This window comes from Tachysurus vachellii, chromosome 11 (assembly GCF_030014155.1).
Source record: "Tachysurus vachellii isolate PV-2020 chromosome 11, HZAU_Pvac_v1, whole genome shotgun sequence".
In the NCBI taxonomy this organism is placed as follows: domain Eukaryota; kingdom Metazoa; phylum Chordata; class Actinopteri; order Siluriformes; family Bagridae; genus Tachysurus; species Tachysurus vachellii.
Window position 1 is genome coordinate 22,806,265 of NC_083470.1, and position 14,552 is coordinate 22,820,816.

General features: G+C 40.2%; 1 protein-coding gene across 2 annotated transcripts; it reads left to right on the forward strand.

Moving 5' to 3' along the window:
- The first annotated feature begins 1,503 nt into the window (after positions 1-1,503).
- Positions 1,504-14,392, forward strand: cep78 (centrosomal protein 78). 2 transcript variants are annotated; one of them, XM_060882132.1, is made up of 16 exons: positions 1,504-1,584; positions 3,603-3,867; positions 4,380-4,549; positions 5,454-5,526; positions 5,620-5,723; positions 5,835-6,009; positions 6,097-6,210; positions 6,320-6,384; positions 8,792-8,882; positions 10,781-10,889; positions 11,107-11,149; positions 11,257-11,412; positions 11,775-11,852; positions 11,977-12,131; positions 12,240-12,372; positions 12,924-14,392. In XM_060882132.1, the coding sequence occupies exons 2-16, from the start codon at positions 3,615-3,617 to the stop codon at positions 13,386-13,388; spliced, it is 2,184 nt and encodes a 727-aa protein (XP_060738115.1). In that variant the 5' UTR covers positions 1,504-1,584; positions 3,603-3,614; the 3' UTR covers positions 13,389-14,392. The 2 variants fall into 2 exon arrangements, with proteins under 2 accessions (XP_060738115.1, XP_060738116.1); XM_060882133.1 differs by having other exon boundaries at positions 12,927-14,392.
- The last annotated feature ends 160 nt before the right edge of the window (positions 14,393-14,552 follow it).

Below are 14,552 nucleotides of genomic sequence, written 5' to 3' on the forward strand. Positions count from 1 at the left end.
TGCCTCAAACGTAACTATATATATCCCTTGTTATTCAATAAATAAATAAATAAATAAATAAATAAATAAATAAACATATAGATACAACTGTATATGAAGAAATGCTCTTTAATTTGGATCGTAAGATTAAGGTGCACCAATACCTCTCGCCTGTAGAGGGCACTAAAACCACGCGTAAACACACAAAAGTCTTTTCTTTTTTTCTTTTAATGCCCTTGCTGGATACACTGGTGTTGCGATTGCACTGATATTCTTGATTGCATATTACATATGCAGATTAGTATTTTTTTTTAAATAGGCTTCAATTATAAACGATATCGTTACACGCAGTGTTAAGAGTGCAGTTCCACATGTTGCCACAAGAGGTCAGTAAAACCACGCATTAAAAGCACAAAACGCTGATTTTTGGGTGTGTAATAATTCTATTTCCCGTTAATTATAATTAGAATTTGGTTTGGATTTTGATTAATGGATTGTATATTGCTTGATATTTACACATTTACTTCATTTATTTATTCGCTTAAAGTAGCAACTGTCAGGGCTCTCAAGTTTTAAAGACAGGCAAGAGTGACATATTTTAAATATTTTTGAACCGGGGCCCCCTGGCACCATCTCAGGGCCCGAAATGCGTGACACTTGAGAGCAGAGCCGATCGGCCCTATACGCTCACTAAGCAAGTTGCGTAGGGCCCCGCAAATTACGCAAGGCCCCACCTCCCCTGCCTCATTTTACAGTGCGTGTTAATGTTTACTGTGTAGATGACAATATGAAGGGGAGCTATCCATCTGCCCATGAAAAGAGAAAAAAGAAACAAAATGATAGTGAAATGCGAGAACAGCAATCAGGTAAATTTGTGTTCTCTTCAAGTTTCATGTCAGCAAGAGCAAATAACAATAAAGTTAAGTTGATGTGATATTGTATCTAGTCTCTATCTGACTAGCTAAATTAGCTGTGCAGTGCTGCCAGTGCATCTCTTGGCCTGTCTGTCACACAACAATTTATTGCGCGAACATTCGCGTGAATAAATGCCCAAGGGCAACGGTGTTTATAAACGGCAGCTCGATAACCGCGCCGCGCGTCAACATGCGTTCATATGCACGTGCAATCGTGCATGTGCACTTTTATTTTCCAGCAGCAACATCTGTGTGGGAACCAGTACAAAAAGTAGCGTGATAGCACTCCTAAATGACAATGTTTATAGTCTTTCAATCAAGGTTACAACAACGTTAATGCAATATGGAAACCAATGGATTTACATCGGAATGGGCATAATGCCAGGTCAATATGAATGCACATCCCTCAGTAAATAATAACCATCAGGGATCAAGGGCCCCTTAGCAGAATTTTGCTTAGGGCCCCAAGGAGGTCTTGGATCGGCTCTGCTTGAGAGCCCTGAACTGTACTGCTTCGGTCAGAGGTGAGGTGCAGTTCCTCTTATCGCCGGCAGTGGCGCTGCTCATTTAAACACAACAGAAGCGAAGAGGAAGAAATAAGGGCGTTCTTTTTTTTTTTTAAACAGCCGCGGTACATCAACAACAAATCGTCCCTGGAGGCTGTTGATAAGGAAACACCAACAACAAACAGGTAACAGCACGAATAACGACAAGAAAACCTCTTCAAAACTATAGAAATAACTTTCTTTTTAGCTCATAATCCTAGCTAGTTAGCTGATAAATAAAAGTTATAAATCATTTAATTTAACACAGATATGAGTTAGCATTAGCTTCTGAGGTTAGCATCATTAGCTTCTGAGGTTAGATGAACAATTATTTCATTTCTTTAATAAATTTGAGACTTTGGAGGTTTGAAGCGAGTGGGTTTTGTTTTTAAGAGATTTATATATTCACAGTTTTTGAATACACAGAAATAAAACAGAACAACTTCAGATGTAAATCTGTGTAAATATAAACCTGTATAAATGTCACCACTTTCAGCAGGAGGTCAAATGGCATTGTGGGTAAAGTAAGGAAGTATTTAACAAAAGTGGACCAGTGTGTAAATGGTAGAGGTTTTAAATTCTGTTTAACTCTGAAAAGAACAATTAAGAGTTCATGTTAATCCTAATGAATGTGTGTATACAGCTAATAGAACTAGGTGTTTCAATCCTTATAGTAGGAAACTCTTGATAGTCGGTGTAAAGTGGTGAAAAGGGGGGTAAGGTGTCATTGGGGTCATCGGGTGGACACCATGTTTCGTTGACGTTTTGTTGATCGAAGTCGACGGCGTCTCCAGAAAGTCCGACCGCATACCGTCTGTCTCAACCTTGCTGCTCAGATGCAGTCCTTACGCTTGATCCAGAGCCAGTTAATGCTTTTTTTTTTTTAACGGCAGCACTTGACATTGGCTTGATTGCCTGTTGGAGAGAGAGAGAGAGAGACCCATCACCACTATTTTTCTCAGCAAACTGGTTGTAGATGTTGCAACAAATCTCCTGCATCCCACCCACCTCTACTGGGAAGATGCTGGTCTTCCAGCCGTTTTGGGATGCTTCAGCTGCCAGGTTGGAATATTTGTTCTTTTTCCTCTCACAAGCCTCTTCAACCCCATCTTCGCATGGTACTGTTAATTCCACAATAAAATCCGACCTCAGAAGACTACAGAGGGTAGACCGGACTGCTCAGCGAATCATTGGCACAACACTTCCCACTCTCCAAGATCTGTACTTCTCCAGAGTGAGCAAAAGGGCAAAGACAATCACTGTGGACCTCTCACATCCAGCACACTCACTCTTCGAACTGTTGCCATCTGGTCGACGCTACTGAGCCCTGAGCAACACCAGACATAGGGACAGTTTCTTCCCTCAGGCAATCCATCTGATGAACACTTAATATACACGGAACACACAACACTATTCTTACACATTATTTACTTAAAACACATACTTATTTATATTTCAATTTGCACATGCAAACTGTCTATATTATATATGTGTCAGTGTCTTGTTAATATAATTCTGTTTCTGTACTAAGACAAATTCCTCGTATGTGAAAACAAACCTGGCAATAAAGAGCTTTCTGATTCTGATTCTGATAAATTCCAGCTTTGTTGTTGGAGACCACAGGCCCATGTCTGGCCGGAGTGTTGTAGCCACTATTTCTGGGGGAAACACAAGCTTCTTATCAAGGTCCACTTACAATTTCCAATCTCGCGCTGACTGCAGGATGCTTGCATACTTAGGTGTTGTACGATACACTTGATGTTGGCCAGCTGGTATGAAATTAGTGAAGTTGACCTGTTCTGCCAATGCTTGTGGGAGGTTGTTTAAGGTGGTTTGCTTAATAATAAGCATGGGTGGATCTTTCCTGTAACATGTTTCAGGTGAGGAGGTACAAATACGAATAATATCACATCATGTCTGTTAAAGGGCTAAAATGGTTTTCTACTGAACTTCTTTCCAAAACTGACCCATTGTGAATTCTGCGAATGGACATGATGCATTACTCAGCACTGATAAATGTAGAACTCCATTACATATCTTTTTATCGTTGTTGTTTCTTTACGTTCCAAAAGTCAGAATTGGTGTTCATGGTGCTCAGAGTGTTGATATCCTTCTCTCTCTCTCTGTGTGTGTGTGTGTGTGTGTGTCTGTGGTATTTTTTCAGCTCATCTATACGATGCAGGGTTCGGCTCAGACGAGACGGCGAGCGGCTCAGGACTTTGAGGCCTGCTATGAGTCCTTGTGTGCGACTCAGGGTTCTGCTCCGGTAGCTGCCGTGAGGTTGGGTCTGAGCCACGGAGTGCTGGACTTTAATGGAGATGCCATCAGTTACCCAGACTGGCTGCCTATACTGTCAGCATTAGCGATCAACAAACAGCTGCATCATGTCGGTGTCAAAAGTTACCATCTCACCAGTCTTGGCTCTCAGGGTTGGTAATTACATAGACATCTGTACAATAGAATAATTTCGCGGTAAATTGTATAATTTAAATGGAATAAGTTTGGAATAAATTTGGCAAAAAATGCCAAAATATTGTCTTTACATTTCTTGGAGGAAGCACACGATAGCCTTCAGGCTTGAATTATTTGTCACTTCATTTAGCACTGCTAGAATTTGGGCATGGATATAGAGAATTTTCATCTCACCAAGATTGTCTTCATAGTTTACTGCAGCCAATCATTTGGGGGATGTGGTAGCATAGTGGCTAAGGCCACTTTTCTGATCAGAAAGTTTGAGATTGAATCCCGTTTCTGTTGAGATATCACTGCTGTAGCCCTGAGCAGGACCTGTAACCCTCAACTGCTCAGTTGTATAAAATGATCTAAAATGTAATAAGGACTTCTGTCATATGCCGTAAATGTAGATTTGTCAGTTTACTATGTCTTGAGAATCTTAATTTAAATCTATCAGTAATGTGATATTCTGTGATTCTTCCTTCAGGTTCCTATAAGACCTCCATCAGAAAGAAGACTCCTGTTGTCCATTCAAAGAACATGACATTTCAGCTTTGCAAAGCCGTGCAGAAATGCCTGAGTGTTTCACACAGCCTTAAAACACTCCAGCTGCACAGGCTGCCACTGAGAGAGAGAGACCTCGACACACTCACTAAGGTAGAGAGAGAGAGAGACTGAGATTGTGAGAGAGAGAGACTGAGATTGTGAGAGAGAGAGACTGAGATTGTGAGAGAGAGAGACTGAGATTGTGAGAGAGAGAGACTGAGATTGTGAGAGAGAGAGACTGAGATTGTGAGAGAGAGAGACTGAGATTGTGAGAGAGAGAGACTGAGATTGTGAGAGAGAGAGATTGTGAGAGAGAGAGACCGTGAGAGAGAGACCGTGAGAGAGAGACCGTGAGAGAGAGACCGTGAGAGAGAGACCGTGAGAGAGAGACCGTGAGAGAGAGACTGAGATTGTGAGAGAGAGAGACTGAGATTGTGAGAGAGACCGTGAGAGAGAGACTGAGATTGTGAGAGAGAGAGACTGAGATTGTGAGAGAGACCGTGAGAGAGAGAGACCGTGAGAGAGAGAGATTGTGAGAGAGAGAGAGATTGTGAGAGAGAGAGAGATTGTGAGAGAGAGACCGAGAGAGAGAGACCGAGAGAGAGAGACCGAGAGAGAGAGACCGAGAGAGAGAGACCGAGAGAGAGAGACCGAGAGAGAGAGACCGTGAGAGAGAGACCGTGAGAGAGAGACCGTGAGAGAGAGACCGTGAGAGAGAGACTGAGATTGTGAGAGAGAGAGACTGAGATTGTGAGAGAGACCGTGAGAGAGAGACCGTGAGAGAGAGACCGTGAGAGAGAGAGATTGTGAGAGAGAGAGAGATTGTGAGAGAGAGAGAGATTGTGAGAGAGAGAGAGATTGTGAGAGAGAGAGAGATTGTGAGAGAGAGAGAGAGATTGTGAGAGAGAGAGAGATTGTGAGAGAGAGAGAGATTGTGAGAGAGAATGAGAGTGAGGTGCTAAATTACTTATTTCCGCTATGTTCCCAATCAGACTCTCATTTTCTCCTCGTCCAGGGTTTGTCCAAGTGCGTGTCATTGGAGCATTTGTCTTTGGCACACTGTCCCATTGCAGACGACGGACTAGAGAGTGAGTCAGAAATGTAAAAAAATAATAATAATTAAATTTCGGGCAAAATGAATATTTGTTGCTTATTTGACTTTTTTTTTGTTGTTGCTTCAGCTATCTGTCAGAGTGTGAAGTATTCAACAACTATTAAAACGGTGGATTTCACTGCTTGTAATATCACATGGCGAGGTGCAGAGCATCTGGCAAACATTATAAAGGTGAGCTTTTAAAATAGCAATTTTAATCTCTGTATGCAAAGACTAAAAAATGTACCGATAACTAAGAATGGAACTAATTTTGGACACACATGGCTGGCCTGTTTTGAGCAGCACCAGGCAATGAGGCGACACACCACGGCATGGGCGGAGACTTTGCGCTACAGGAAGGCGGAGTTTGAAGCCATGGGCGGGCTTCGGAGGATCACACTTAACGAAAACATTCTAATCGGGGACAGAGGAGTCACGTCCCTCGCTCAGGAGCTCACAGAGGACCTGTGGGTCAAAGGTCAGAGAGCATACATGGATAGGAGCATCACATATATGTTAATAAATATGATTATATTTGGTGTTTGTCTCTGTCTTGATACCGTAGCAGTGGACCTGCAGCGCTGTGGCATCTCTAACGAAGGAGCTCGTGTTTTGGAGAAAATGCTCCAGTCCAACACGACCCTGTGTGTACTGGACATCCGGAGGAACCCCCTACTGGGTCAGTCTCACTTCTTACAATGCACTTTCTCACTGTCTTCCATTTAAACCCAGAACATTCACTTGATGCGAAAAACTGTTTACTTTTTTTTTTTTCTTGTCTTCTTCAGATAATGAGCTGGTGAAGTCTGTGATAAAGAAAGTGCTCATGAATAATAAAGGCCAGGACTCACAAGTAAGACACGTACACATTAGAGGCTGACATTTTTTCGGGATTCCCATGGGATGGGAAACAAAATCACTATTAATCACGTGATTGGGCGGGACCAGGAATACACAAATATTATAATCTGTTTGCTTTGGTATGGCTGGTTAAATGAACGACGTGCTCCACACACCCGTGACAGTTGGTAGCAGTAATGCACCAAGTTACTATGCCAACCACCAATAATATAAGAGAAGGCGTTTTCCCCATGCACCCTCTAGAACAGGGGTCACCAACCTTTTTAAGACTGAGGGCTACTTCAAGGGAACTGAGTAGTACGAAGGGCTACCGGTTTGATACAAACTTCCTCAAGAGCAAAATTGCACAGATCACTTTTTAATAATAATAATAATAATTATAATAATATGGTGAAGAGACTGCTCACATGTCAATGTTAATGTTAATTATTCTCCACAATTATTAACAATGATTTATTTATACAACAATGATGGAAGGAATATTCACAAGTAATTTAGTCTTTTTCAAAAAATGTTCACATTACTGTGCACCATTTTTAGTTTAATGTTATGGTGTTTTCAATGAACACGTTATCTCTTCTTTGTCTGTACATGTCTGTTAGTGGGAAGCCTGGCACTGCATTCTGCACACCAGTGCACTGTAATCTGGTGAATAATTTGACACAGCAAGTCTGAATGAGTCTTGTACTGTAAATGTGCATCAGTAAGGCGTGTTCTGTGTTTGTTCTTGATAAAGTTCATTTTAGAAAAGTCTGATTCACAGAGATAGGTTGAACCAAAAAGGCATGCAAATTTCATATCTGCTGTGCATACAGTACACCACTGTACTTTTCTGTGTCCACAAGGCACAAAAAGTTTGATGCAGACTGATGGGCTTTGAGGTGGAGGTCATTTTGCAACGTTAGGATTTCTATCTCTACCTGTCCAGCATCCAATTTGAACAGAGCACTTAGTTGCTCAGCAGTGCATGTCATGTCCACTTGCATGAAAGGATTTGTAACGGCTTTTTCTGTCCTTAATGCGCCGCCGGGTGGGTAGTTAGCATTGAAACTTTTGTGACGCAGACTGAAGTGTCTCGCCACATTGTGCCGCTTTGCCGTCGCAACAGTCGTCCCACAAATGAGACACACACTTTTCTTTGACTGACGTAAAAAGAACTCTTCCTCCCAAACACTGTGAAAATGGTATGTTTTCTGTCGCTTTTCTGCCACTTTTTGGGGGGTAAATCACAACTAACTCCTCATCGTTGCTGCACCACTTCCTTGTGTCAGGAGTCGGACGTGACGTGCGCGCAATATTGACATTTGACTTCAGAAAAGGCCAGAGTTCGTTATATATACATAAAACATTTTTGTTTTAATTTTTTTTTAATTAAATAAAATGAAATTAAATATCGTCATTTTAAAATCTACGTTAATGCAAGCGTTTTTTATTCAAAAACTACAGCAAGAAAATTTTTTTAGGCTTAGCTATATTTTGACCAGTGCTATTTTAGAACGTGCCTCGCGGGCGCCTTAAGTGCTCCTTGCGGGCGACCAGGTGCCCGCGGGCACCGCGTTGGTGACCCCTGCTCTAGAAGCAGTGAAAATTAAGAATGGAGTCGGACCACGAAACTCACACTGCAACAACTACTCTGGGACTTCATCCTAATGGAAACTCAGTGTAATTTGTGCATTAAGCTTGCTTTCAGTTCAATAAATTAACAATAACTGCATTTATGGTTTTTATCAAATAAGCTTGATCAACTAAGGCATGCTATGAGTGATCTGTACTGTAGTTTTTAATGTGTTGACAATCTCTTGTTCTTTCATCGTAACTGGGGACTTCATCCTAATGGAAACTCAGTGAAATGTTTGCATTAAGATGACATTGTTAAATAAAAGAACAAACAACGTTTTAGAGTGGGCTGTACTGTATTTCTTTACTGTAACTGACAGATTTCGGACAAAAAAAAAACACGGAGTGGGAGGGAACGGGAGTCATTCTTCTGGGATTGGGATTTTTTTTTTTTGCTGGATTGGGATGGGACAGGAATTTTTTTTGGGAGTGGGACGGGAGAGGTTTGAAAATCCACTCCCGTGTCACCCTCTAGTACACGTCTGCAAATATTTAGGTACAAAGCTATGCTAAGCGACGTAAGGCCGACGTATTTGTCTTGTATTTTGGAGGAGAAAATGGATTGTAAAGTAGGTTACTTGTTGAACCTCCTTCCTAAGACACAACAAGGAGGTTCAACAACTTTTTTTTTTTTTTTTTTATAGAGATGTTTGAACCCTGATGTCAGTTGTGGCACTTAGATAGCCTGAGTAAATTCAAGAATTAAGCAGCTTTTAAAGTCCTGCATGTAAAGCTTTCGGGGAAAAAGGTATTACAGTGAAATAATGGTTTCTGTGTTTCAGTATTTGTGGTTGAAGCCTCCAGCTAAAGAGGCAAGTTATCCCTCAGGACAGACGACTAGGAGAAGCACAGGAAGAGCTACATACAGAATCGGTAATGAAGCTAGTTTCCCGTTTTTTTTTTTAACGTTGTATTGAACATTTTTGATTATGCTGATTTAACAACAAAAAAAGGCACAGAATCCAGAATCAGTTCTAATGTAGGTTGAAAATATATTGTATGAATACGCAACATGGAAACAGCTCACAAACTTTCAGATTTAAAAATTCATGATCTGTATTTGCATAAATATCCATATTTGTATATTGGAGCCTGATTGGCTCTTTTAGTTATAATCTAATGCACCTTACAGATATAGAAAACGTAAAACTTTAATGAGGAACAAACAGAAAATCTGCATAGAAATACAGTGGTGTGAAAGTGTTGATTTTATTTTAACTGATTTTTTTTTTTTTTTTTTGCACACTTGTCTCACACTATTGTTTCAGATCATCAAATTTAAATATTAGTCACAGATAACACAAGTAAACACAACATGCAGTTTTTAAATGAAGGTTTTTTTTATTAAGGGAAAACAAAGTCCAAACCTACATGGTCCTGTGTGAAAAAGTGTTTGCCCCCTAAACCTTATAACTGGTTGGTCCACCCTTAGCAGCAAGAACTGCAATCAAGCGTTTGCGATAACTTACAATGAGTCTGTTACAGCGCTGTGGTGGAATTCTGGTCCACTCATCTTTGCAGAATCGTTGTAATTCAATGATTTTCTTTTACTGAAATGCAGGTTACTTTTATGCCAGATGTAATGGGACACACACCTTCCAAAAAGTTAAGCTTTTGTTTTCGTCAGTCCACAGAGTATTTTCCCAAATGTCTTGGGGATCATCAAGATGTTTTCTGGCAAGACTGAGATGAGCCTTAAATGTTCTTTTTGCTCAGCATCGGTTTTCGTCTTGGAACTCTGCCATGCAGGCCATTTTTGCCCAGTCTCTTTCTTATGGTGGAGTCATGAACACTGGCCTTCACTGAGAACAAGTTCTTTGAATGTTGTTGTGGAGTCTTTTGTGACATCTTGGAGGAGTCGACGCTGCGCACTTGGGGTAATTTTGGTCGGCTGGCGACTCCTGGGAAGGTTTTGCCATTTGTGGATAACGGCTCTCACTGTGGTTCGCTGGAGTCCCAAAGCTTTAGAAATGGCTTTATAAGCTTTTCCACACTGGGGAGCTCATTTGTTCCTAAATTTCTTTGGATCTCGGCATGATGTGTAGCTTTTGAGGATCTTTTGGTCTGCTTCACTTTGTCAGTCAGATCTTATTTAAGTGATTACTTGATTGTGAACAAGTGTGGCAGTAATCATGCCTGGGTGTGACAGGAGAAATTAAACTCAGGTGTGATAAACACAGTTAAGTTATGTTTTAACCTGGGGGGCAAACACTTTTTCACACAGGGCCATGTAGGTTTGGATTTTGTTTTCCCTTAATAATAAAAACCTTCATTTAAAAACTGCATGTTGTGTTTACTTGTTATATTTGACTAATATTTAAATTTGTTTGATGATCTGAAACAGTAAAGTGTGAAAAAGGTGCAAAAAAATCAGGAACACTTTTTCACACCACCGTAAATTAATTGCCAATCAATTAGTTAATATAAAATTGAATAATTATATATTCAAGATCTAAGATAAGAAGACAGCACGGTGAAATTCTTACTTTGTACATCCCAACTTTGGATGTTGGGGTCAGAGCACTGGGTCAGCCATGATACAGCACCCATGGAGCGAAGAGTGTTAAGGGCCTTACTCAGGGGCCCCAGCTTGGCAGTGCTGGGACTCGAACCCTGATCTTCCAATCAACAACAGAGCTTTAAACACTTGAGCTACCACTTGGCCCTAATGCAGAAAATAGACTCTTTTTTTTTTTAAATTCTGTTAAGAAATGGATTTTATTAAATATGATTCGTCTTGTTTTATTGTACTAATGTGCTTTGTTTATTAGTTAAAGGCTCACGGCGCACATCTTCAGCACCGTGTGGAGCAGGGCCTCCTCGACCGGGCAGTACTGGTTATATCCCATGGCGCACCGCAGCACGGGCCAAAGTTCAGAGGTGAGAGACTTTGTGCTAAAAGTGGCCAAACAATTTATACTCTTCAGACATTTTTATCAAATTTGACCGTAAAATGCTCAGAGAACATAATAAAAGCTCGATTTATAGAAGGCTCATTTGCATATTGCGGGTTGATATTAGAATCTCACTGCTATTAACAAATGTTATCCATTTGATCTATTCACATCTAAATCTTGTGTGTTTTGGTCTTGTGTAGAGGTCTCCCTCAGAGTGCCGCAGTAGCAGATCAGAGCTTTCAGGTTTTTGCATTTTTTTTTTTTTTTTTTTTTTTTTTTACATTATTCTTTACTGCATAAAATTTAAAGTTTGTTATGCAATGCTTTTTTCCCTCTGCTGCTCCTGTCAGAATGCCTCCTCCATTCGAGTCACGTTAGAGTCGGAGAGCGAGTCGCAGTCTGAAGAAATTGAAAGCACGCCGCAAAGTGTGTGTGTACAGAGCGCTCGTGAGAACATCAGCAACAGACAGTTCAGACGTCTACAGGATGATTACAGGAGTCTGAAGGTACCGCATTAGTACAGCATTACAAACACTTCATGTGTTGTAGTCAGGAACTTGTAAGCATGACTTGGGTGTATAAACATCTGGTTATCTATTTGTCTGTCTATCTGTTTATCTTCCATTCAGTCTTTCTATCAATCTGTTCATCTGTCTATTTACATATCTGTATATTTTGTCTGTTTTTTTTCGTCTGTCTATCTGTATTGTCTATCTACGTGTATATCTGGTTAGCTACCTGTTTACTTGTATGTCTGTCTGTCTGTCTATCTATCTATCTATCTATCTATATTATATAAAATGATTATTATTTTTTTGTAGTTGTTATATATAAACGTGAAGCAGTGAATTTGTCATTTTTCTTCCAGGAGCAGCTGGAGGAATGCAGGCTCAGGCTTATTGAGGAGAGAAACGCAAGACTGAAAGCCACTTCTCGTGTTGTGGAGGTACAGCGTTCCACAACACTTTTGTTTATCCGTGTAATGAACGACGGACATGTTTCCCACACCGGTATCTACAGTACATCATATTTCCTTGACTGTTTTTCTGTTTTATATATTCTCTCACTAGCTGGAGTTGGAGAACAATCGCTTACACAATGTGAATCAGTCTCTCTCTGAAGCTCACACCAGTCACTCTGTTTTGGAGGATGAACATGTGCTGGACAGCATCGAGTCTTCCTTTCACAAATTCCATGCCTTCCTTGACCTGCTTAAAGACGCCGGGTTAGCTAGTCATGATCGTGTACACGTTAATATGTTGTCATATCGAAATTGTTACTCTACGATGCAATGTATAAAACAACAATACGTGATGTGGACGGTCATTTGCAGGCTGGGTCAGTTGGCGTCCATGGCCGGCATCGAGCAGTCAGACTTCGGGGTCCTGAATCGTCCTCAGCTCTCTTCTACACAGCAAAGAGGAGATGGAGATCAGGTCAGCAAGCAGAGGAAAGACAGTATGGCTGTAAGTGGCATTAATATTGCAACACGTCATAAAATAATACATTTACAGGTATGTTAATAAATACTAGTCAGTCACTGATAATGATCACACTCGAAAGACTAGTCTTTCTATCACAGCTCTGTTGAATTCTTGAATATTATTGTTGTTTCTTTTTTTTTTTCTAACAGCAGCTCTGACAGGATTGTATAAATTCACTTGTTTCCATAGTAACAACTCATTCACTGGGATTTGATGGTAGATACCTCATAATAAACTAAGAATTAAATAGAAATGAAATCATAATCATTTGATATATTAGGAGATGTTCATTTACCATTGACTGACTGAAACAGTTATTAGTAAGTCTTCAGAAAAGATACATGACGTGACCGGCTGCATGTTTTATTCCTAAATCTTATCAAGAGAGTTAATAAGTTGTAATTCCTTTAGCAAATACTTTTAAAGGAAACAACGTCTTGGTAACCGTAACTTTGCTTCAACACACCACCTTGTCATTATTTCTTTTGTCTTATGTTATACTTATTTGTGATTTTTTTTTTGTGCATGCTCAGCAGATAACAAACAGCCTTCAGAAAGCATCAAGACTTCAATCCAGCACATCCTCATCTGCAGCTTCTGCGGTGTCCAAGAATTCTCGTAATCTCCAGTCCCCACAGGACGTGATCCCCACTCCAGCTCCACTCCACTTCAGTCTCTCCCCTTCTCCTCTGGACCATCCTGATGCTCTTCATCTGCAGCGGAGGGTTTCTCCAAACCAATCAAGTTCTAATAGAGAGTCCGGCTCTGATAAACCCGGCGGCAGGCGGCGCTCAAAATCAGGCAGTTCAGCCAGCATTCAGTCAGCTATTAGTGTTCATAGTAATCGGTCTTATTCCTACAGAGATGACTTCTCTGAAGGGAAGCTCTCTCCAGCTCTGAGCTCCAGATCTTCCAGCATGTCTCGGTTTGGTTCTGAGAGAATCAGTGAGAGACACTCTGAGGGTCAGAGGAGTGCCGTTTGGTTGGCTGGGCTCTAGAGACAGGTCACGGTTTTAGTGTGTAATGCCAGTACTTGAAATGTTTAAAAAACACTGAGTGGACGTTGGAGACGGTCCGAGATAACGAAAGACAACAGCAAAACTGAGGAATATACATTTACAGTCCACTTGATTAGAAACACCTGTAGACCTGCTCGTTTATGTAGATCTCTATTCAGCCAATCATGTTGCACAGCACAGTGTGTAAAATGATGCAGATTCAGGTCATGAGCTTCAGTTACTTTTTATATGATATATCACAATTCTGTGTTGGAGGAGGTCAATAATATAGAAAATACTCCAACCAGCCCATCTGGTTTCTTCATTCTAAAGGCTGATATGAACATTACCAGAAGCTCTTGACCTGTTTTCCAGAATATTTTTTTGCATTATGCTGCTGCCCCATGATTGGCTGACTTAGATAACTCCATAAATGTACAGGCGTTGAATTAGAGCTGAACAACAATTATAGTTTTTACTAGAATTAACTTAACTGAAGTTTGTTTTACGACGTGTCTTAATTTGTTAAAAACTCAGTAGTGCTGATTGTAGAGCATGTGTCTGAATATTTATAGCCCACAAAAGAATTGGTGCATTGTGGGTTTTTTTTTTTACCTCCAAATATTTTGTTGTGCATTGCTGGATTCTACGACTGTTCAAGTTGGTTAAAAATTGTGCCAATTTTTCTAAATGAATGAATTGTTTGATTTTTTTTCAGTTGTGCTGAAACGTGAAGCCATTTACAACTTCCAGAGTTTTAAGACACAGGGTTTTGTTTTCTAGCTTTATATTTATTGTGATTCCTTTTCGTTCAAACTAGTATATACTAGAATCCGTATATGTGAATTGCATCAGAATAAATGTGCCAATAAAATCACATTGATGAGATGTAGAAGCAAAAACAATAGATTTCATAATAATAAAACAATCTTTACACAGCCATATGACAACAGTGATCGTTTAAAAGATTGTACTTTTTTTTTTTTTTTTTAAATAAAACAGAGGATTGGATACATGAATGTGTGTGTGTGTTATGGTGATTTGTGACTTGTGTCTCATTCAGGACGTGTTCCTGGATCCACCCTGACACTGAACAAGCAGTTACTGAAGATGCATTAGTGAATTAGTGATTGATGTCTGTAGTTTTCACAGCATTATATACTG

What these genes read in the sequence shown, in the direction of transcription:
- cep78 (XM_060882132.1), top strand. Translation starts at nt 3,615, where the DNA reads ATGCAGGGTTCGGCTCAGACGAGACGGCGAGCGGCTCAGGACTTTGAG. An exon ending in CCGGAGGAACCCCCTACTGG is followed by an intron (nt 6,211 to 6,319) that starts GTCAGTCTCACT and finishes TGTCTTCTTCAG; the next exon opens with ATAATGAGCTGGTGAAGTCT. An exon ending in GACCTGCTTAAAGACGCCGG is followed by an intron (nt 12,132 to 12,239) that starts GTTAGCTAGTCA and finishes GGTCATTTGCAG; the next exon opens with GCTGGGTCAGTTGGCGTCCA.